The 25132-nt window shown below is 41.5% G+C and overlaps 2 protein-coding genes across 2 annotated transcripts; one reads left to right on the top strand and one right to left on the bottom strand.

Moving 5' to 3' along the window:
• The first annotated feature begins 751 nt into the window (after window positions 1-751).
• On the top strand, window positions 752-20876 carry rela (RELA proto-oncogene, NF-kB subunit a). Its single transcript, XM_087788651.1, has 11 exons — window positions 752-900; window positions 4138-4167; window positions 4740-4882; window positions 6187-6332; window positions 9702-9793; window positions 9909-10043; window positions 12778-12882; window positions 13020-13235; window positions 13295-13375; window positions 13462-13545; window positions 15139-20876. The coding sequence occupies exons 1-11, from the start codon at window positions 894-896 to the stop codon at window positions 15942-15944; spliced, it is 1845 nt and encodes a 614-aa protein (XP_087644777.1). The 5' UTR covers window positions 752-893; the 3' UTR covers window positions 15945-20876.
• A 783-nt stretch (window positions 20877-21659) lies between these two features.
• Window positions 21660-23685, bottom strand: c4h11orf68 (chromosome 4 C11orf68 homolog). The gene is made up of 2 exons (XM_087788654.1): window positions 23586-23685; window positions 21660-22570 (listed from the first exon to the last, which is right to left on the bottom strand). Exon 2 carries the CDS (start codon window positions 22564-22566, stop codon window positions 21826-21828), a length of 741 nt encoding a protein of 246 aa, XP_087644780.1. The 5' UTR covers window positions 22567-22570; window positions 23586-23685; the 3' UTR covers window positions 21660-21825.
• Between the last annotated feature and the right edge of the window lie 1447 nt (window positions 23686-25132).

A 25132-nucleotide genomic window follows, 5' to 3' on the forward strand; every position in this document is an offset into this window, starting at 1 on the left:
TTAAAAAAAACAACAATGCTTGAATTTTTGTATTTTTTTTCTTCAAATTATTGATTGATTTTGATGCCGTTAAAATCCGCTGTTTAAACGTTAAAGCCGATGCTTCACATTCACGTCCATACATTTTCTTCATCTTAATCGAAATCACAATTCCGACCTGCTCTAGTAGAAGAACTCACATTTCTCCGATCCTTAAAAACTCTTCACTGGCTTCCAGTTTCTTTCAGGATCAACTTTAAAATTCTGGTTCTTACTTTCAGATCTATTCATGGTCAGACCTTCCATCAGTGAACTGATCCAGACTTACACCCCAGCTCGGGCTCTGAGGTCTGTGGATCAGAATCTACTGATGGTTCCTGAACACGCTTCAGGACCAGAGGAGAGAAATCCTTCCAGACTGTTGCTCCTAAGCTTTGGAACGATCTCTGAGTTTGATGATCTACTGACTCCTTCAAGAAACATCTGAAGTCGTTTTTATTTATGATTTTCCTTGATTTTCTGGAACTCCTGTTGTGTTATCAGTTTTATCTTGACCTTTGAAGTATGTACTTTATTGAATATTGTTTTGATTGTTTAAGCGCTTTTTGACCCTGGTCTGGAAAAGCGCTATATAAATAAAAATGACTTACTTAATTGCTTACACATTTATAGTTGTTCGATATTGCGCAACATTACAATCCACAGCGCTGGCCGGAAGTGACGTCTCGTCTCACGAGGAGGATTGACAGCTGCGTCACAGTGGGAGGAACCACTGTCGCTACTGTACGTCAGAAGTTTTCAAGTCGCTGCGCCTCGAACCTCGTCCTCTGCAAAACAAAAAAAACACCCGAGAAAAGATCCACAAACTGGTCCAGAAAACACCCCAGACGGACTCTTACCAACAGGGCGCAGCCATGGAGAGTAAGTTCAAGACTTTTGTCGCGTTTTTCTGTCGTTTAACGGGAGGTTCGACTCGGTTCTGGTGCTTGTTTTTTGCGCTCCGGGGGAAACCCCGCGACCAGGAGGAGTCTTCGCCCGCCAGCTAACACACGGAAGTCCGACTTTTCTCCCTCGTAACACCTGCAACTGAATCAAAATCCTCCATTTCGTGATTTCACGCCTGATTCCGCACTTTTTTGTGCGTCATCCCAGATGTTTTTGCGTAGAAAATAACCCCCGTTCTACGCATGGGGCCGATGGTCGCCAGACTACGTTGAAAAAACCCGCAACGCCAGCGTGTTTCTGTGTCTTTTATTATCTTAATGGATGTGAAATCTGGATCCTCTTGGTCCCGGGGCTCAGGTGGGACTTTCTTGACAGTTCGGCGAATATAAAACCCACTTGAGCGAGTTTGGTTTGTGTTTAATCTCTATTAATAGATCGGTATATTCGGCGGAATGCGGCAAACGCCCACATCAATTCCACCAAGAGACGCAAGCGAAAGTCAAACTTTTTAAATAATAATAAATAAATACTTTTATTTATAAGGCGCCAAACAACAGTGACATAAAAAAACAGATTTTAAAAAACAACATTGAAAGGCACAACTGCAGTTCAAAAAGTTAGAAGGTAGAAAAGTTTTTTTTGAAATGAGATACAAACATGGAAACTATAATCAAAATTAATCCTGAATAAGTCAAAATGTGTTTTTAACTAAATTAAAAAAAAAGAGTCTGTGTCTAAATGTTTTTATATCAGTCATGAACACGTTTTTTTAACCCATAACACACTGTCACAACATTGTCATTTGAATCAAATATTGTTGTAAACAAAAGATTTTTGATCAACTTTTTTTAAAAGTGAAAGTTGTGCGTCTGGTCGCTCACGGACCCTCGAGCAGCTCACCTGGCCCCTCAGGACCGGTGTGTGGAACATCTGAAACTGGAGGCTCCACAATAGAAGCTCATCACAAACACCACTTGAAACCCGACACCTCTTGCAACACCCTGTTGTCATTGTTGACTTTGTTCTGCACTTTTTCTTCTTTTGTGCTGGTTTTACGGGAATATTGGCTGCCGGTCGAACTTTTGACCGTATTGGAAATTTTGACTTCCTGAACCAGGGGGTCTGCAACCCTCATGTGGCCCCCTTTCACACCCTTGATGCGACCCTACAGTTTAGAGAAGACAATTTGGAGGGAAAAAAATGAATCGTGTGAATAAATATCTAAATCAGATTTTTATTTTTTCTGTGGTAGCGTTACCCATTTAAGAAGCCACATTTTTAAAGATAATTTCATCTTTATTAAACATTTAAATAGCCAATATTTTTTCTATTTAATACAATGTTTTGATTTGTATCTACTTTTTTACAAGGGTCATTTACTGACTTTCTAGTAGGTACATTTTAAAATGTAGAAATTAAGTACATATTTGGCCGATAAAACAGCAGAGCCAACCTTCCTGTGTGTAGTTTGTATTTTCTCCCCGTGTTGCGTGGGTTTACTCCGGGCACTCCGGTTTCCTCCCACAGTCCAGAAACATGCAGAGGTTGATTGAGAACTTTGGGGAAATTGTCTGCAGGTATGAGTGTGTGTGTGAATGGTTGTCTGTCTTTGTGTGCCCTGTGACTGACAGGTGTCCTGTCCAGCGTGTCCCCTGCCTCTCGCCCTATGATACTGGGATAGGCTCCAGTCTCCCCGCGACCCCGACCCCGACCCCGGGATAAAGCGGTAGAAAATGAATGAATGAATGAGAGAATGTACAAATACATACAAATAAAAAAAGTGATATTTTACAGTTTTTACAATGGAGTACAAAGCCTTTAAAAAGTGATCCTGGGCGACCGTGATTTATCTAAAAACGTTTATATTTATGTAACGTTAAAAATAGTTCAGTATGTGATTAAACTGTTTGAGAAAGAATAACTAAGACGCCCTTTCATTGAATGAAAACCCTGATTTCAAAATACACGTTTATTTCTAAATAGGACTTGAAAATGGCTGTATTTACAGAAATGTCCGATAAAATATATCAACCAATTATTCTTAGACAATAAAGTATATCATTGATTAAATTTAAGTACAAGTGCAGGACATAAAGTATATGTATCACTTAAAACACTCAGTCGCCCCACATGACACTCGATGTGTCATATTTTGCTCTGAGTGTGTCATAAGGTGACAGGGAATGTTTACACCATCAAGGTTTTTTACTCCAACTGTAACGTGTGACAGGAGGTTTGGTTGTGTTTTAAACTTGAATCTAGAGTTGAGCAAAACAAATGAAAAACGTCACACAAAGTCATGGGCCAGCGTTGATATTTATTGAACAAAAACAGGATCTAAACAAGTTAAAACCGCCACAGAACGAACGGAGATTGATATGACTTAACATTTTACAAAAGTTACATTTAAATTAAAAATAAAACTGACTTCTGTTAAACAAGCGTTTACTATTCATACATTTTCTTTGTCTACTAAAACCATTAAAATATTAAAAAAAACTTACAACAACAGAAAATTGGAATTATTTTCTTCAAACATGTATAAAAATAAATAAATCCTTATGTCTGGCCTACTTTATATTTCAATGGTAAAAGTGAACTTTTTTTATTTTTAAAAATAATAAAAATAAACCTATTTACTAATAATGGTATCCTTCGGTGAACGGCGACCATTCAAGTCCATGTCGTGGACTATCAAGAAAAGTGCATGAAGACAACTTGAATTGTAGCTCAGGTTTATTTGTACTATCTTTTCTTAAGATGAAAACTTATTTTGATGTTTAATTAGATGTGATTGTTTTAATTCAAATCCTGGTTTTGTATTTTCATTGTGACGTTTCTTGTATTAACTGTGCAACACTTCGAGATCAGTCGATGAAAGTTAAATGTATTATTATTATCATCATACTGATCTACTCTGTGTTCAATAAAGTAGTATTTTGTAAATGAACCGGATACACTTTTACTGTCATCGATGATTTACTGCCTGAACGATCCTTTCGCCGCCACTTGAAGCAGAAATCGTAGTTTATCTTGTGGGAAAATAGACGTCGCCTTCCAAAAATATTTTTTAATTCCCGAGTTAGTTGCTAATGCGTTCATAGCATCGTGCCAGTGGTCGTTAAGTATTACCTCGAAGGCCAAATATTATTACACTTCGGAGAATATTTGTTCTTAACTCTATGTAATTGCATCACATCTTCTGTTTTCCAGGTGTGTATGGATGGGATGCCATCAACCCAGGTAAGATTCTGGAAACTCTCAATCGTAGTATGTCTTGATGTCATGAAAATGTAACCAACAGGTACAAAGTTACCATATAATGTGATACCGTAGGAACAAGGATATATTTGTAAAATTGTCGAGTACTATTACTTTGGTGTTGCAGAATTTAAAAACCAAAATATTTCCAAACTGTATCCTCTTGTCCTCAGTCATCGCCGGGATCTCACAGGATTTCATTCTTACGTTAGCTGCAGATAATGACTGTTGCCATCTAGCGGCCTGGAAGTTAAATTTCAACACAAAAATGAGCAAACTCGTAAATATTTTTCATGTTTATTGTAAATAAAAAAAATCACATTATTTTATTTTAAACACTAAATTAAATTGTAAATTGATGTGTTATTGCTTCCGGGCAACATAAATAAAGTATCTATCTATACTGTAAAAGAACTATGGTTAAATAAGAATCAATTATGATACTTAGGGAATCAATACATTGATGGAGAACCGTGAAAGGAATTGATTGACATCTTCTAACACGACACACTGAGCACACACGGGTAACTCTTCTAACGTCTTCCTCCCGTCAGTCCAAACAAACCCCTACATCATGATCATCGAGCAGCCCAAGGCCAGAGGGATGAGGTTCAGGTACAAGTGCGAGGGCAGGTCGGCCGGCAGCATCCCCGGAGAGAAGAGCAACGAGACCACCAAGACTCATCCAGCTATCAAGGTGAGACCACTCGCTTCATCCCTTAATGCAACGATAACATCTTTATTATTGTCAACAAGGATATCAATGAAATGTTTGCATCCTTTTCTTTTTTTTATCGATGGTCTCTCTTTTATTAGTAATTACAATGGTTATTAGCTTCTTAATATTCTAAGAGTGAGTTAATAAATGGTTAAAACCGATGATTAATCTCAAACTTTCAACAATGACTTAAACGTCGATCGCGCATGATTTGTGTTCATTCTCATAGTTTGTCTCTCGACATGTATTTGTGCGAGATATGATCGCGGTTCTCGAGATGAGTCAACGCTGCAGTCCAAGTACTTTTCATCTCACGTGTTAAAAATGGAAAGTGTTCCATATATATTTAAAATGACGTCGTCATGCGTTGCATATCCCATAGTTCTCGGGTTAAAACGACATTCAGTTTCAGTTTATTTTATTTAAAAGGACAATTCAAACGTAATAAAACATATTTACCTCGATAACCTGAGATTAAGGCAGGTCTGGCTTTGTGTATAAAAACAACAAGTTTATGTCACAATCCTTAAGAGACGATTTAGAAAAACACTAAACCATTGGTAATGAAGACGTGCATCAAAAAGTAGTGTTTCCACCCCGTACATGTGTGGGTTTACTCTGGGCACTCCGGTTTCCTCCCGCAGTCCGAAAATGATGGGAGTGTTTTCAAAACTACTCTTGTCTGTCTGCGTCCTTTGCAACTTGTTCAGGTGTCGCCCTGCGTCTCACCCTGAGTAGCTGGGACAGGCTGCCCTCCCACCTTGTATTTCTAGAACAACAGTGTTTTGTTTTATTGTTTATGTGAAAAAACCAAGCATGGTTAAATAAAGAAATAAAGTTTAAATTATTTAAATAATAAAAAAAAAAAAAAAAGGGACATTAAGTGCAAACATTATAAAAGTTTAGAAAAGAGTCAGAAAATTCATTCAAGTCATTAAACATTTACACAATAATAGCTCAACGAAAGAAAACAATGTTTTTATCACAAAAAATGTTCCTCTCGATGAAAAAAAAAATTAAAAATATTGGTATAATAATATATATTTTTTCAATACTATATTTGTTTTTACCAGGATAGTGCAAAACAAGTATTTTACTTCCCAAAAAACTATTAAAAATCTACGCAAACTACCGTTTTAGAGGTTAATCTTGGGTAGATATAAATATTTTCTATATTGGTAAACGTAAAGAAAGGTGTAAATGTAGTAGTAAAGTATCAGATTTAAACTAGATTTGATCGACGTCTTTCATGTAAATGTCATTTATTCGGTCATGTGTCGCAGGTGCACAACTACAGCGGTCCTCTTCGCGTCCGCATCTCCCTGGTGTCCAAGAACGCTCCGTACAAACCTCACCCTCACGAGCTCGTGGGCAAAGACTGCAAGCACGGCTACTACGAAGCCGACCTGCAGGAGAGGAGGATCCACAGGTAATCTGGAGCTCCGGGTGTAGCTCCGCCCTCTTAACCAGTCGCGCTGCTGCTGTCTGTCTGTCGTCGCCTCGAGGTCTGTCGTCGCCTCGAGGTCTGTCGTCGCCTCGAGGTCTGTCGCCGACTCGAGGTCTGTCGCCGACTCGAGGTCTGTCGCCGACTCGTGGTCTGTCGTCGCCTCGAGGTCTGTCGTCGCCTCGAGGTCTGTCATCGCCTCGGGGTCTGTCGTCGCCTCGAGGTCTGTCGTCGACTCGAGGTCTGTCGCCGACTCGAGGTCTGTCGTCGCCTCGAGGTCTGTCGCCGACTCGAGGTCTGTCGTCGACTCGAGGTCTGTCGCCGACTCGAGGTCTCGGGTTCTAAAGTTTCTGTTTGCATCTGTCGCCGACTCGAGGTCTGTCGTCGACTCGAGGTCTGTCGTCGCCTCGAGGTCTGTCGTCGACTCGAGGTCTGTCGTCGCCTCGAGGTCTGTCGCCGACTCGTGGTCTGTCGCCGACTCGAGGTCTGTCGCCGACTCGAGGTCTGTCGCCGACTCGAGGTCTGTCGCCGACTCGAGGTCTGTCGCCGACTCGAGGTCTGTCGTCGCCTCGAGGTCTGTCGCCGACTCGAGGTCTGTCGTCGACTCGAGGTCTGTCGCCGACTCGAGGTCTGTCGCCGACTCGAGGTCTGTCGCCGACTCGAGGTCTGTCGCCGACTCGAGGTCTGTCGCCGACTCGAGGTCTGTCGCCGACTCGAGGTCTGTCGTCGCCTCGAGGTCTGTCGCCGACTCTAGGTCTGTCGTCGACTCGAGGTCTGTCGTCGACTCGAGGTCTGTCGTCGCCTCGAGGTCTGTCGTCGACCCGAGGTCTGTCGTCGACCCGAGGTCTGTCGTCGACTCGAGGTCTGTCGTCGACTCGAGGTCTGTCGTCGACTCGAGGTCTGTCGTCGACTCGAGGTCTGTCGTCGACTCGAGGTCTGTCGTCGACTCGAGGTCTGTCGTCGCCTCGAGGTCTGTCGTCAACATGGCAACGCTGGTCGGTGGAAGCGACGTTTAGAGACGAGTGAAAGATTAACTAACTTGGATGTTTGCTTTGTTATCTGCCAACGGTGATTAGCGCTGCCTACGAGCAAAGCACTGTTTTGTGACCGGGTCAGAAGTGAGTCATGAAATATAAAAATACTACGTGTGTAAGGTGAGGCAGTCTGTGTGTCTGCCTCACCTTAACGTCGTGTGGAAGAAGACCCCTGTTAAAAGTCAAATGCGTCCCATTTTGATGACATGTCAACCATGTATAGTACATGGTGAGTAATGGACATTTCCAGAATTTAATCTCTTGTTCTTTTTAATTCAACAAATTTATCCCAGTTTTGATGAAGACCAAATTCTTAAAAAAGTTTAATGGTGGAGGTCCATGGAAAGGGGGCACAGTGGGGGGTGGAGGACCCCATGAAAATGCAATACAAACCATTATTAATACATTTTAAATAGGGATGATTTCAATAATTTCAGCTTCTATCATCAAGTTTAAGACCCATAATCGACTTTATCTTCTCCTCCCTTCTCTCGCTCTTTTTATTTGGTTATTTTATTTTATTTTATTTTTTTATACTCGAACCACTATAGAGAACCACTATAGAGAAACAAGGTTTGTGTAAAAACTTACCTTAAAAGGTTCTAAAGTTTCTGTTTGCATCAGTCGGTCAGATCTTCAAGACTTCCTGTAACACAACTGAAGTTGTTTGACTCGAGTCTATGATTTTTATCTCGTCACCCGCAGACAAAAATTAACAGTCGTACTTTGAAATAAAGAGATTTAAATAAAGATTTATATTGCGTACATTTATATTAAAACTTTTGTTGTGTAATGAAGTTTTTTTTTTTACAGCTGATTAGGAAATGAGAAATTCATTTATTGCTTTTACCAGTTACTGATTCTTTAAAATACCTGTTTCATGTTTCAAAATGAAACGTTAACCTGTAACTGACTATATTATTGTATTCTGTAGCTTTGTTTCGTCTGTCTCACAACTCCTCTATTCATTTCTCCTCTCCCCCCGGCCATTTAAAACATTTAAAAGATGAAATAAGATTATTCATGCGATCTTGAATTACAAGTTTTTATAATGTAGAATTTTGTAGTGTGAGAAAATATTGATACACTGTTTTTACACATTTTTTAAAGATCCTGCACCATTGCACACATTATTATTATTTTAATTCAGAAAAATCCCATAATTCTCTTATGGTTTACATTGCAATTCATTGTTTGTAAAATTAAATCATGATATATTTCAATATATAATTAACATGCAAATATTTACAGCATTTGTTGTTTTTTATATTGTGAATAAAGTAGATGGCAGCAGTAATTATGTCCTCCGCATCTAAAGGGGCATTCAAATCCTGCGAGACCTCTGCTATGACTGAGGACGAGAGGATACAGCGGAGCAGCTTTTAAAGCTGATGTTTGACCAGAGTCAAGTACTGGACAATACTACACATATATACTTGTTACTACACTATCACAACACCAGAGTCAAGTACTGGATAATACTACACATACAGTATATTCTTGTTACTAAACTATCACAACACCAGAGTCAAGTACTGGACAATACTACACACATATCCTTGTTACTACACTATCATAACACCAGAGTCAAGTACTGGATAATACTACACATATATCTTTGTTACTACACTATCACAACACCAGAGTCAAGTACTGGACAATACTACACATATATCTTTGTTACTACACTATCACAACACCAGAGTCAAGTACTGGACAACACTACACATATATCTTTGTTACTACACTATCACAACACCAGAGTCAAGTACTGGACATTACTACACATATATCTTTGTTACTACACTATCACAACACCAGAGTCAAGTACTGGACAATACTACACATATATCTTTGTTACTACACTATCACAACACCAGAGTCAAGTACTGGACAATACTACACATATATACTTGTTACTACACTATCACAACACCAGAGTCAAGTACTGGATAATACTACACATATATCTTTGTTACTACACTATCACAACACCAGAGTCAAGTACTGGACAATACTACTCTGTTATTAAAGTATCACAATGTATCAATATATCGTATCGTTGTGATACGTTTCACATTTTTAGTAGAAGTTTTATTGTTGATCAACATTTTTGCTTTGATTTTTACAAACTCATGGATCCCAATATTAGTAAAGAATCGAGTACATGTATTGTTTATATTAATGTATGTCATCATAACAGGAAACGGACGGGAAATGTGCCGCTTCTGAAACCTATGAGTAAAAACGTGGTTTCTATCCTGTCCACCATCTTTGAGTCGCGCTCATGTGACACGAGTGTTTACTGTCATCGCCTCAGCTTTCAGAACCTGGGCATTCAGTGCGTGAAGAAGAAGGATGTGGTCGACGCCATCACTTGCAGACTGCACACCAATAATAATCCTTTCAAGAGTGAGTCGTGCTTTCATCTGTTGTTTCGTTTCTTAAGTGAGAGTGTCTTGAGAAACCAGGGTACCACCCACTGCTCGGTAACACCCCCTTCTTTTTCTTTGTGTCCTGACCAAAGTCCCTGAGAAAAAGGTGTGGGAGGAAGACTTTGACCTGAATTCAGTGAGACTTTGCTTCCAGGCCTCCATCACGCTGCCCACAGGGGATCTGTTTCCACTGGAGCCGGTGGTCTCGCAGCCCATCTACGACAACCGTGAGTGACTCAGCATGCTCTCGGAAACAGGGGGGAGAAGGTTCCGTGGCTGCACTTTGATCTTTGCACAGAAGTTGTTGTGGAAACCTCTCGCTAAACAAAACTCACTCGTGTGGTTCCGGATGTGAAAACGCTCTGCATGACGCCGCAAATTACAAACTAGTTGAAGTTTTGGTCGACTATATATAGGTTTTTGTCGTTCAAACGTTGAGTCAGAATTACAAGAATATTCAGGTTTTGGTCAGCGTTTCGGTGTCGATGATTCAAGGAAGCTGCCGAGATTTGATGTTTATTATCAAAGTAGATCAATGTTCATGCTGATGAAGATGTCGGTGTTTAAGAGGAGAAATGATCCGTGTCGAAAATGATAGAGAATCTTTTAGAAAGAGTAAAACGGATGTCGAAGTAGGGCTGAACAATTAATCACATTTGATTTAATCACAAATTAAATTCACGAGTGCACGAATGCTCCTACCCAGGTGCAAAACAAATAGACTCAGGGACTCATTCATTCCTCGGGCTATTAAATTGTACAATTCTGAGTTCGGGGGCAGGAGTGCAGTGAGAGTATCTGGATGTTCTGTTCTATGTTAGTCTTTATATCCTTTGTCTTTGTTGTTTTTCTTTGACCTATGTTCTTTATCTTATCTTTAGACTTAGATTGTATCATCTTGTTCTTCCTCTTTATGTTCTTCTTCTTATTTTATTTTTTATGTATCATTTTTTATTGTTTATAAAAAACTGCTGGCTATTGGTAAAAAACAATTTCAAGATCAATAAAGTTTTACCTTACCTTACCTTAATCATTTATTGAATTAGATTAAAAAAAAATGCATAAAAAAGAGGACATTGAAAAATGTATCGCATAAATAATCGAAATGGCAATATTTCGGAAAATAATCCCAATTATATTTTTTTCTATAATCGTTCAGCCCTATGTTGAAGTAAAGGAATTCGATGCCATTGATGAAAGACAAACATGGATATAATTCAGATACATTGAGCCTCCAAGATTAAAGAAACTTTAGAAATCTTATCTCTAATGAACAAAGAAGCTTGAGGATTTTCTACTAAAAACGGTCGTTTACTCAAATCCAGACAATGGGGCACGTACAAAAACATCTGCTCGTGCACATAAATATAAGCACAATCAACATGGAATTAATCACAGACTCGTTCGTCCCTTTCCACGCCCTCATTTACATATTTTAATTAACCAGTGATTTTTTTTCTTTGAAAACATGAATTTTTACTGGATCACATTTCAAGTTCTAGTTTTTTTATCGTCAAATATGCCTGTATGGAGACATACAGCATAAATTAAATCGTGGTTCTCTCTGAGCCACGATGCAAAACATGAATGTGGTGGAAAAGACATTAATTAAGACAATAATACTTCAATGATTAACTGAAACTAAACAGAATATAAATTAAAAAAAAGGTTAATGCACAGGTATTCTGACGTGGATCACATTTTAAATGAGTGCAGACGAGCTCCGGTGTAAATGTTTATATTTTCAATACACATTTATTAATGCGAATACTTTATTTACAAAGACACTTTAAAATGCAGTTTAACAAGAAACAAACTGTAAATCAGTAACTTAAAGCAGTGAGTAGTGATGATGGTCTGAGCCTCATATGAATGTGTGTCACAGCTGATCAACACACGTGCAAATCATTGTTACATTTATACAATAAAAGCCTTTTGTTTACAAATCACAAATGAACAAATCATGTGACGGTGGATTTGTGTGTGTTTTTCAAAGGAGATCCTTCTGATCACGTGAGGGAAACTTTAGCTGCTTTTATTCTGCTTTAGTTTGATCAAACGGACGTGATGTTGTTTCACAAGAACGTCTGTGACTCTCGTAGAGAAAGACTTGAAGAAACAAGCTCATAATTCCTTTACATTTTTTCTGAATAGCGTAAAATAGCGAATTAAAATATTACGTTTTTTTGGATTTTGACGTGGAAAAGTAGGTCCATGTGTTTTTTGTGCGTAGAAACCCTTAGTACATGAAGCCCCTGAATCCTACTTCCTTTTTGGTAAACAAAGATTTAGTCTCCGGAACGATGTTGGCTTCTTGTGTCCATCGATATCTTTCATCTACAACAAGTCAAGACAATTCATGTATTTATTTTTTTTCATTCTTGGATTAAAGGCTGACATGTCTGGAGTAAGTTTGGTGGTTGAGACATAAAGAACTTCAAAGAGATTATCAGTCATTCTGGTTTCTAATCCATTTATTCAGGTACAAGAACATTCTGTTCTGTCGTCTGAAAAAAGATTTAAACATTCATTTGTGACTGTTGACACGTTAAAGACGCTCCTTTCAGTCAAGTGAACTTTTAAAAACAAAAACTTGTAAACGGGTGAGTAAAAAATGAGTAAAACACAAAACTCTATGATTTATTTTTTAATGTTTATTTATCTGAATGTCGGTCGATGTATGTAATGCAAACAAAGGTTGACGCCATCTAGTGTTGAAACTGCAAATTGCAACAGGGTTCCATAATCTAGTTTCATTTTCTCCCCCTTGTGTCAGAACGCTGTAACTGCATCTCGCATATCTCACGTGTATTTGTTTACTTTACGAGTTTGTTAAAAAATAAATGGTGTTATAAAATCTCAAGTGTTGTAGATACAAACTTGTGGATTAAGCTTTAAATGAAACTATAATTTCCCTGGTTGTCAATTTAAAAAAAAACCACTGGTGTCTTTATGTCGCAGGAGCTCCGAACACTGCTGAGCTGAAGATCTGCAGAGTCAACCGTCACTCTGGAACCTGCAAAGGAGGAGATGAAATCTTTCTGCTCTGTGACAAAGTGCAGAAAGGTACAAAAAAAAGAAGAGCAGTCCATGCCTTAATCCTTCAGAACCAAAATATAGATTGTAGACCATTGACCAAAATGACCGACTTTTGTGTCTCGTGATTCTTATCCTGGCTTCACCGCGGTCTGTCTCGTCTTCAGAGGACATCGAGGTGCGCTTCTTCCAGGACTCCTGGGAGGGTCGAGGCACCTTCTCGCAGGCCGACGTCCACAGGCAGGTGGCCATCGTCTTCCGAACGCCCGCCTACAGAGACACCAACCTCACGGAGCCGGTCAAGGTCAAGATGCAGCTCCGGCGGCCGTCCGACAAGGAGGTCAGCGAGCCCATGGACTTCCAGTTCCTGCCCTCGGATCCAGGTAACGACGACTGGCGTTCACGTCGGCGGCCGCACCGGCTGACCTCCCTCTTCCTGCAGACGAGTACAGGCTGTCGGAGAAGAGGAAACGTACGGGGGACATCTTCCAGAGTCTGAAGTTGGGGCCCCTGCTGCCCACAGGTACTTGAGCGCCTAAGAACCCGCCTGTGGTTCTCCTGTCGTGACGTCTGTGTGTGTGTGTGTGTGTGTGTGTGTGTGTCTCTCAGTGACTGTGGCGCCCGACAGAAGACACATCAGCCCGGTCAGAAGAACCGTCCCGGCCAAGTCCTCCTCCATGTCTGCGCAGGCTGGTGAGTGTCTTCACGAAAGTATAATTAAAAAAATATATATATATATATACATCTCATGGTTCACATCTGCTTTATCCAGGACAGATGTGCTCATTGTAGTATTATTAGGGGTATCTAGGGAGGTATATTTATATATGAAGTAATATTTTTCAATGGTTGGAAACAGTATATCAAACTCTGTTTTTTTTAACTTGACTAAATTATTTTTTATAAGTATTTAATTAAAATGTCAACCTTTCAAAATATAACTGAATATGTCCTGATATCTGAAAGGCAGCATTTTATTGTTTAAATGAATCACTCAGTGTATCGACAACGAACAGCAGGACGAAATATTGCGATGTATAGTAGCGTCGATGTTTTACACCGTTAATGATGAACATGAATGATTGAATATCAAATGTCTTTGACGGAAACAGAGAAAACTGGGACGCTGAAGATTTAGTGACACATTTCTCGACAATCAACTAGAATTTTTTTTTTTTTTGTTGGGGGGGCTTTCATTCAAACATTTATTTATGTGTATTAAATAATATTGTTTGGTTTGTTTATTTATAATTTTACATTATATTGAACTTCATTAAACTTCCGGCCTATAGATGGCAGCAGTTATTACGTCCCCACGGCTAAAGGAACAATGAAATCTTGGCGATGACTGAGGACGAGAGGATACAGTGACTATAGCAGCTTTTAAAGCTGATATTTTGGACATATTTTGGTTTGAAAACAAATGAAAGCAGTTACGACTTCGTCAAGAGTCATGTGGTCTGTAAATACTACAACACCAGAGTCAAGTACTCGACAATACTACACATATATACTTGTTACTACAGTATCACAACACCAGAGTCAAGTACTCGACAATACTACACATATATACTTGTTACTACACTATCACAACACCAGAGTCAAGTACTCGACAATACTACACATATATACTTGTTACTACACTATCACAACACCAGAGTCAAGTACTCCACAATACTACACATATATACTTGTTACTACACTATCACAACACCAGAGTCAAGTACTCCACAATACTACACATATATACTTGTTACTACACTATCACAACACCAGAGTCAAGTACTGGACAATACTACACATATATACTTGTTACTACACTATCACAACACCAGAGTCAAGTACTGGACAATACTACACATATATCCTTGTTACTACACTATCACAACACCAGAGTCAAGTACTCGACAATACTAGACATATATCCTTGTTACTACAGTATCTTGATATATCGTATTTTTGTCCCTGTATCGTGTCGCCAGATTCTTGCCAATAAACATCGTAGAATTGATCAAATTACAAATTAACTGAGATCCTAGCGATGACTGAGGACGAGAGGATACAGTGAGTCCAGCAGCTTTTAAAGCTGATGTTTGGACATATTTTGGTTTGAAAACAAATGAAAGCAGTTACCACTTCGCCAAGAGTCATGTGGTCTGTAAATTCTGCAACACCAGAGTCAAGTACTGGACAATACTACACATATATACTTGTTACTACAGTATCCTAATGTATTGTATCGCGATACATACTTATGTTTGGCTTCTTTTCTCGTTTGTGTTGCAGCTGCTGCGGCGTCCTCTGCTGTCGGCGCATCCAAACCTGTGTTCAGCTACATGCAGGCAAGCCAGATGTTCTCAGTCCAGCCCAAGATGGAGTCGGCGACCACCACTCAAACCTGGAAGATCATGGAGAGCCTCAAACTGGGTCCACAGCCCAACGCCCCGACCGTGGCCAGCTACTCCATGAGCCAGGCCCCGCCCCCTTCCTCTTCCTCCGTCCCGCCCGCGGCCAACCAGGACTACTCCACCGTCAACCTGTCCGACCTCCAGGATTTCTTCCCAAATATTTCTTCCCAAATGGGTCATGACTCCGGGGCGTCACAGGGGAGCTCGGCGTCCTCCTCCCAGACCTTCGCCCTGCCCGGCTCTCAGTTCCGGGTGGACGCGGCCATCATGGAGGAGGATATCCCAGACTTCCCAAGCTTCAATGAGTCCCATCCGCAAGGAACCTTGGACAGCCTCAACATGGACGACTTTGTGGACCTCCTGAACCCCAGCATGATGGGCGAGAGCGGCGGCCAGCAGCCCCCGTCCTGTCAGCAGGTGCAGCCCGGCCACTGCCCCCCGCCCTCCGCCCAGAACCACGCGGCGGTCCAGAACACTTCAGAGCTGCCGGGGAGCACCTGGATGAGCTACCCCATCAGCATCACCACCCTCCTCCAGACCGAGGCCATGAACGAGGTGCCGTCCAACAGTCACGCCCGCGAGTTCGAGGACCTGGACCACCTGCTGTCCACGGACGACGACAGACTCATTTCCATTTTGAACAGCGGGAGTCAAGCGGGGTTCGTGTCGGGACACCCGACCTAACGTGGGAACCCCCCGGTCCTGGGAAGAGAAGACCCGTCGAGGCGGTGCCTCAGTGTTAGCGCGATCTGTACGTCTTCTACGTTATTGCTTTTTTTTTTGGCCTCATGATTTGGTGAACTCGTGGTCACGTCACAAGCGCCTCTGACGCCCATGAAGTTTTGTTGAAGTTCTCAAAGTGGGCTCCAGAGTCTCTGGTTCTGACTGCAGCTTTATTTCCTTCGCTTCCCGTATAACTGACTTTTAAAATTTACAGAGAGTCGCTGACATTTCATTACCTCTCTTGGCCAAACCAGCCAAAGCTTGAATTTGAAGGTTCCTCCAACAGGTGCTCCGAGTACGTTTCAGATAATGGACCTTTTTTTTTAACTCGACTTGTTCTACTCGAACTTTTCCTACTCGACATGTTCTACTCGACATGTTCTACTCGACATGTTCTACTCGACATGTTCTACTCGACCCGTTCTACTCGACCCGTTCTACTCGGCATGTTCTACTCGACATGTTCTACTCGACATGTTCTACACGACATGTTCTACAAGACATGTTCTACTCGACCCGTTCTACTCGACATGTTCTACTCGACATGTTCTACTCGACATGTTCTACTCGACCCGTTCTACTCGACCCGTTCTACTCGACATGTTCTACTCGACATGTTCTACAAGACATGTTCTACTCGACCCGTTCTACTCGACATGTTCTACTCGACATGTTCTACTCGACATGTTCTACTCGACCCGTTCTACTAGACATGTTCTACTCGACCCGTTCTGCTCGACATGTTCTACACGACATGTTCTACTCGACATGTTCTACTTGACATGTTCTACTCGACCCGTTCTACTCTAACCGTTCTACTCGACATGTTCTACTCGACATGTTCTACTCGACCCGTTCTACTCGAACCGTTCTACTCGACATGTTCTACTCGACATGTTCTACTCGACCCGTTCTACACGACATGTTCTACACGACATGTTCTACTCGACCCGTTCTACTCGACATGTTCTACTCGACATGTTCTACTCGACCCGTTCTACTCGACATGTTCTACTCGACATGTTCTACTCGACATGTTCTACTTAAACCGTTCTACTCGACATGTTCTACTCGACATGTTCTACTCGACATGTTCTACATGACATGTTCTACTCGACCCGTTCTACTCGACATGTTCTACATGACATGTTCTACTCGACCCGTTCTACACGACATGTTCCACTCGACATGTTCTACACGACATGTTCTACTCGACATGTTCTACTCGACATGTTCTACACGACATGTTCTACTCGACCCGTTCTACTCGACCCGTTCTACTCGACCCGTTCTACTCCACCCGTTCTACACGACATGTTCTACACGACACGTTCTACTCGACCCGTTCTACTCGACATGTTCTACTCGACATGTTCTACTCAACCCGTTCTACTCGACATGTTCTACTCGACATGTTCTACTCGACATGTTCTACTCGACCCGTTCTACTCGACATGTTCTACTCGACCCGTTCTACTCGACATGTTCTACACGACATGTTCTACTCGACATGTTCTACTCGACCCGTTCTACTCGAACCGTTCTACTCGACATGTTCTACTCGACATGTTCTACTCGACCCGTTCTACACGACATGTTCTACACGACATGTTCTACTCGACCCGTTCTACACGACATGTTCTACACGACATGTTCTACTCGACCCGTTCTACTCGACATGTTCTACTCGACATGTTCTACTCGACCCGTTCTACTCGACATGTTCTACTCGACATGTTCTACTCGACATGTTCTACTCAAACCGTTCTACTCGACATGTTCTACTCGACATGTTCTACATGACATGTTCTACTCGACCCGTTCTACTCGACATGTTCTACATGACATGTTCTACTCGACCCGTTCTACACGACATGTTCTACTCGACATGTTCTACTCGACATGTTCTACACGACATGTTCTACTCGACCCGTTCTACACGACATGTTCTACACGACATGTTCTACTCGACCCGTTCTACTCGACATGTTCTACTCGACATGTTCTACTCGACATGTTCTACTCAACCCGTTCTACTCGACATGTTCTACTCGACATGTTCTACATGACATATTCTACTCGACCCGTTCTACTCGACATGTTCTACACGACATGTTCTACTCGACATGTTCTACTGGACATGTTCTACTCGACCCGTTCTTCTCGACCCGTTCTACTCGACATGTTCTACACGACATGTTCTACTCGACATGTTCTACACGACATGTTCTACTCGACATGTTCTACACGACATGTTCTACACGACATGTTCTACTCGACATGTTCTACTCGACCCGTTCTACTCGACCCGTTCTACTCGACATGTTCTACTCGACATGTTCTACTCGACATACTCTACTCGACATGTTCTACTCGACATTTTCTACTCGACCCGTTCTACTCGCCCAGTTCTACTCGACATGTTCTACACGACATGTTCTACTCGACATGTTCTACACGACATGTTCTACTCGACCCATTCTACTCGACATGTTCTACTCGACATGTTCTACACGACATGTTCTACACGACATGTTCTACTTGACCCGTTCTACTCGACATGTTCTACACGACATGTTCTACTCGACATGTTCTACTCGACCCATTCTACTCGACCTGTTCTACTCTACATGTTCTACACGACATGTTCTAGTCGACCCGTTCTTCTCGATCCGTTCTACTCGACATGTTCTACACGACATGTTCTACTCGACATGTTCTACTCGACATGTTCTACTCGACATGTTCTACACGACCCGTTCTTCTTGACATGTTCTACTCGACATGTTCTACACGACATGTTCTACAGGACATGTTCTACTCGACATGTTCTACACGACATGTTCTACTCGACATGTTCTACACGACATGTTCTACACGACCCGTTCTTCTCGACATGTTCTACTCGACATGTTCTACACGACATGTTCTACTCGACCCGTTCTACTCGACATGTTCTACTCGACATGTTCTACACGACATGTTCTACTCGACATGTTCTATTCGACCCGTTCTACTCGACCTGTTCTACTCTACATGTTCTACACGACATGTTCTAGTCGACCCGTTCTTCTCGATCCGTTCTACTCGACATGTTCTACACGACATGTTCTACTCGAAATGTTCTACTCGACATGTTCTACACGACCCGTTCTTCTCGACATGTTCTACTCGACATGTTCTACACGACATGTTCTACAGGACATGTTCTACTCGACATGTTCTACACGACATGTTCTACTCGACATGTTCTATTCGACCCGTTCTACTCGACCTGTTCTACTCTACATGTTCTACACGACATGTTCTAGTCGACCCGTTCTTCTCGATCCGTTCTACTCGACATGTTCTACACGACATGTTCTACTCGAAATGTTCTACTCGACATGTTCTACACGACCCGTTCTTCTCGACATGTTCTACTCGACATGTTCTACACGACATGTTCTACAGGACATGTTCTACTCGACATGTTCTACACGACATGTTCTACTCGACATGTTCTACACGACATGTTCTACACGACATGTTCTACACGACCCGTTCTTCTCGACATGTTCTACTCGACATGTTCTACACGACATGTTCTACACGACATGTTCTACACGACATGTTCTACTCGACATGTTCTACTCGACATGTTCTACACGACCCGTTCTTCTCGACATGTTCTACTCGACATGTTCTACACGACATGTTCTACAGGACATGTTCTACTCGACATGTTCTACACGACATGTTCTACTCGACATGTTCTACACGACATGTTCTACACGACCCGTTCTTCTCGACATGTTCTACTCGACATGTTCTACTCGACATGTTCTACTTGACCCGTTCTACTCGACCTGTTCTACTCTACATGTTCTACACGACATGTTCTACACGACATGTTCTACTCGACATGTTCTACTCGACCCGTTCTACTCGACCCGTTCTCCTCTACATGTTCTACACGACATGTTCTAGTCGACCCGTTCTTCTCGATCCGTTCTACTCGACATGTTCTACACGACATGTTCTACTCGACCCGTTCTTCTCGACATGTTCTACTCGACATGTTCTACTCGACATGTTCTACACGACATGTTCTACACGACATGTTCTAAAGGACATGTTCTACTCGACATGTTCTACACGACATGTTCTACTCGACATGTTCTACACGACATGTTCTACACGACATGTTCTACTCGACATGTTCTACACGACATGTTCTACTCGCTTCTTTTCCACTGGTTCCAACACCTTCTGTTCCAGTGCTTGGAGTAACTCGACTGTAGCTGGTTGTGATGGAAAACGCTTCTTGTTTCAAAGACAATGTTGCTGATGTCTTGTTTGGTAGTAACAGGAACTGGGATCTTGTTTCTGGTGTTTGGCGTCGCACAGATGAGTCTTGAGTGAGCAGCAGTTCTTCGCGTGAACTTTTCCACTGTCCGGGACTCGCTTGAAACCCGAGCGGAGCAGGAACCAAAAATAGTACCTGCTTCCACGTACAGTGCTGGTGGAAACACGTGGTCTAGTGGAGTAGGGCCGGTGGGGAAAAAAAATGGACTCCAGTGTGAACATTCAAGCAACAGATCAGTGAACCAAAAGTGAAAGTCATGCTACGTGGTCACTGGTCTCACATCAACTCTGCTCTCATTTCAAGACGTGGGGAAAAACGAAACATTACGGCATCGATTTTACTTCCTGTTTCCTCCGTTCATGTCATTGATGTCTGAAAAAATATGATCCTTTTGCTTCTTCTGCAAATGTTGAGTAAACGACAGAACCTTCCGGACCCACTCTGAGCACTTACTGTGTACATGCAGTACGTGGATGATGAAGATCATCATCAGCACTTCTCTTTTATCACCACTTTACTCACCAAAATAAAGTGTTTATATGTAATCTGGGGGTTCGAGTCCTGACTGTATGAGTCTTTGTTTTCTGCTCCACGGAGGTGTTCGCAGGTCAACTAGGATGTAGTCTCTGGTGTGAACGTCCTTGAGGTTTATAGTTCCAAGGTTAACGTTAACTAGTTTCTCTTATTGTGGAGGGGAAGCGTTTGTACTTAATGAGTCGCCTGGTTGACACGTTTACCTTTGAATTTTTTAACAATATCAGAAATGTCAATGTATTCCACAAATATCACAACTTTTGATCGTCCTTTGAGAAAATTTGTGTTCCATCTTTTTCGTTTATCTTCAAAGTTGAGTCACTTGCTGGTGTTTTGAAGGAAAATAGTTCCTCACAAGTTCCATCAGCAACAGGGACTCAAAACATGGCGGTCGTCTCCAACCCCTGGTTCGGGAACCAGAACCTTTTGTTAGTGAACAGCACAGAAAGAAAAAACAATTCTGTTCTATTGATTACAACTGTCTGGAAGGTGTTTTATTTTGAAAACAACATGGTATTTCCCTTGAAGTAACATAAGTCTTTGACTCTTGACATGTCAAGATTCTCGTTTTAGTCAAGTTTTCTCTCAAAAATTAACCTGTTAACTACTGATGAGTGAAATACAAACTTTTTATCTGAAGGTCAGTCTGTGAAAATAACGCCGACGTTAAACCGATCCGTGGTACAAAGAAAGTCGGGGACCCCCCGAGTTATTTGGAGTGTGTTCCTCTAAACAAATTGATAATAAGTCAAGCTTCTTTAAAAGAAACGACTACAAAATCAAGTCAAAAAGAATTGAAAACATGCGACCTTTATTTGGCAGTGAGAACTAGAACAGAACAAAGTATTCCTCTGCAGGTCAACTTCCATCTCAGTCGAGTACGAACAAAACTTCAGGCACCGAGTCCAAGCAAGTCAACTAAAAAAAAACCCAAACATGCAGTCGCTCAGCCCGACATGCTTAGCTCACTTTCATGTTAGTCACTTTGTTGATGATGAGCGAGCAGCGAGGAACACACTCCAGGTTGAACTTGCTCTCGTAGATGGTCGGACAAAGCTTCCAGCGGTTGTTCCGGTAGATTCCCAGGTGGGTGTAGACGTCGGGCTTGTAGGAGAGGCCGCACTTGACCCCCGAGGCGCGGATGTGGGAGTCCAGTCGGACCACCTGCTCCTCGTCCGTGAAGTCGTTGTTGTACATGCAGATGACGTGACGCTCTCCCGTGTCGCTTCTGGGGCTGACTTTAGCCTGGTAGATCTTCCCCTCCAGGGTCGCCCGCGCCACGCATTCCCAGGCCTGGTCCACTTTGAAGCCCGTGTCCAGGTGCATGAGCCACTTGCCGGCCAGCACGTCGTGGTTCAAGGCCAGCTCCTTGATGTTCTGGAAGCTGACGGGCCGCCCGCTGTCCAGCAGTTTCTCCCAGCTCTCCTGGAGCCCGTCCAGATCCGGCTTAAGGGGGTCGCCGTCGTCCGGGCCCAGGACGGCGATCCAGCCCACGGTGCTGGTGCCGCTCTCCGGGTTCCCGAAGCGCCTCACCTGCGAGGGCCTGTTGCTGTCCAGCCAGCTGTCGAACTCGGATCTGGGGGTCGAACTGGCGTTGAAGATGTTCCAGGGGTCCATGTCCGCCGCCATGGCCTCGGCCGCGTATCTGTCGGCGCTGAACTCGCGCTCCACCTCGCCATCTTTCGGAGCTTCTTCCTCCATGTTGCTGAAACGAGACGAGAACATGATCACGGTTCTGCAGCTCAAACCAACTTTTAGAAACAACTCAAAGGACAAACAAAGTTTGTTTGTTTTTAAACGGAAACAAAATACAATGGTTTTCAGCCATGAAAAATAGGTTGGACTGATGAAGGTCTTTGAATTGACACTGTTTTTTTTAGATCCACGACTGTAATTAAGTGTCAATCAAGTATATTTAGATTTTGAATGTTTACGAAGCATTTGTGAAATATTTTAACACATATAAATAATTAACGTTACCAAATATTTGATCTTTTGAAATCGATTTTAGAGATTTTAACTTTTAATTAAAGGTATTTTTTTTACATTCATTCATTCAAGACTTTTAAATACGTTATGTAAATAACAAAAAAGTCTTTATTTATATCTTTCATCTGTCAATTATTCTACATTAATAAATAACGTTGCCTAATATTTTTTAATTTATATATTTAAATAAGTAATTATAAATAATATCTTTGTGTTAACAGTTTAAATACTTAAATGAAAAATAATTTAAATATTTTAATTCAAAATTAAAGCCTTGTTACTTAAGGAAAAACATGTTTAACCAAATACTTTTCCAAATACACAAAAAAAGTACAAGTTATTCCGTTTATTGCACCTAAATGTATTTATTTTAAACCTAACTTTTGATGGACATCGATTTCCTCATTGGATCGGAAAAGGTATCGATTTTTGATTGGTTTTTACTTTCGTTTCTTGAAAAACAAAACTGGTTTGTTTACGTCACTGTTAGCCTCGTTGCTAACCGAGCAATAGTTGTTTTCGTCCAGAGAAAGTCTTCGTTCACTTCCCACCAGACCAGCTCACTTTAAGATAAGTTAAGCTGATACAAATCCACACAATTACGTCAATATTTTAGGGTATATATGTGTCGCGAGCTCGCGGGGTCGTGCGCACGACAGAACTGAGGTTATTTAATGTATATTTCCTATAAAATGAAAGAAGAAAGAAGAGAAATGTTTAATGAATCAAACCTTCACGAGTTTCTGGATCGAGGTGTTGTTTCCACGCAGTACGTCGCTGCCCGATCTACGCCCGGAAGTAGGGGATAGTGGTCAGCGCATGCGCAGTGCCATGTTTCGATGGCAACCCGATTGGGACAGAATAAGTGAATGATTCGGTCCATTTGCGCATGTGCGTCGCTTTCAACACGCGCAACTTCTTTTATTAATGCTGATGATGCAATCTGTCTCTTCGAGTATCAAATAATCTTTCTTTTTTTTTAAATAAAATATGAATTGAAAAATAGAATATTAAATGCAGGTTAATGTGTTTCTCCCTGAGCGTTTCCCCTCATGTCCCCTCGGGGGCGCCGTAGTTTCTTTAGTAGAGAAAAAAAAGTCAAGAAAGTAAACTGTTGATCAAAATAAACGTTTCTTTTTTAAAAAATAACCATCAAAAACGTATTCATAGAAAGAAATAAGACTTCAATAAAAAACAATATTTCCCCTTTTTTTTCCAATGTTTCTTTAATCAAAACAATACATTTTCAATTAGATTAAAAAAAAATAAAACCATATAAATATCGACTTCAAAAGGGGTTTTCACTTCAATAAACATTTTAATTGATTTAAGCATTTTTTTTTTCTAACTGATTCCCTTTTTTTCATTGGATAGTTTTTTCCACTGGGAGTCCACCTGGACCACAGACTGGACTGGTCAGCTCAGGCAAATGCCGTTTACAAGAAGGTGTCAGAGCAGACTCTTCTCCCTGAGGAGCATCAGGTCTTTCGATGTGATCAGTCATAATGTTGCACCTTTTTCTATCCGTCTGTCGTAGCTAGTGCCTTGTTATTGGGGGTCACGTGTTGGGGCGACGGCACGACCTCGAGAGACAGTAACCCACTTACAGGCGGATCAGGAAATGTTTGTCCCGTGATGAGGACAAGTGTAGGGGCAGCGCTGGAGAAGAGGATGAAGACTTATATATCCGGCGGTCATCCTGAGTAACCCTCGACACCCTCTGCGTGACACCATGGCAGCTCAGAAGAGTAACCATAGCAACAGGCTCCTCTCCATGCACTGCAGAACGGAACGTCTCGAGACGTCCTTTGTTCCTTTTGCCACAAGGTGTTAGAACAGAACCTTCCCTCATGCTTAATATGCAATTCTATTTTTTGAATTAATGTCTTTTTATATGTTTTGCATCCATTTATTTGATTGTTTTTACATGTGTTTATTTATGGATGTTTCTTTGAATTGATATGTAATTGCTGCTGGACAGAAGTGTCTGTCTGTCTGTCTGTCTGTCTGTCTGTCTTTGATGTTTTAAATGTACGGTGACCTCGAGTGTCCAAAAAGTATCCTTCAAATTAACTGTATTATAATTATTCCTATTATTACATAAGTTATCTTGTGGTTTTCCTGATTCGTCCATCGAGGGGACAGAGACAAATAGATGCTTCACCCAATTTCCTGAAAGAGATCTCCAGAGAAATTAATACATATTAATAAATATATAAATATGAATGTCTATCACTCTGGCAGGGGAATGTCCTCACATCGACTTTATGTCTTATTA

This window comes from Callionymus lyra, chromosome 4, assembly GCF_982586985.1.
Source record: "Callionymus lyra chromosome 4, fCalLyr1.hap1.1, whole genome shotgun sequence".
In the NCBI taxonomy this organism is placed as follows: domain Eukaryota; kingdom Metazoa; phylum Chordata; class Actinopteri; order Syngnathiformes; family Callionymidae; genus Callionymus; species Callionymus lyra.

Bases quoted from the DNA above. Each gene is read 5' to 3' on its own strand.
- rela (XM_087788651.1), top strand. The intron at 4,883-6,186 runs GTGAGACCACTC...CATGTGTCGCAG, and splicing joins AGACTCATCCAGCTATCAAG to GTGCACAACTACAGCGGTCC. The intron at 13,376-13,461 runs GTACTTGAGCGC...TGTGTCTCTCAG, and splicing joins GGGGCCCCTGCTGCCCACAG to TGACTGTGGCGCCCGACAGA.
- c4h11orf68 (XM_087788654.1), bottom strand. From the start codon at position 22,566: ATGGAGGAAGAAGCTCCGAAAGATGGCGAGGTGGAGCGCGAGTTCAGC.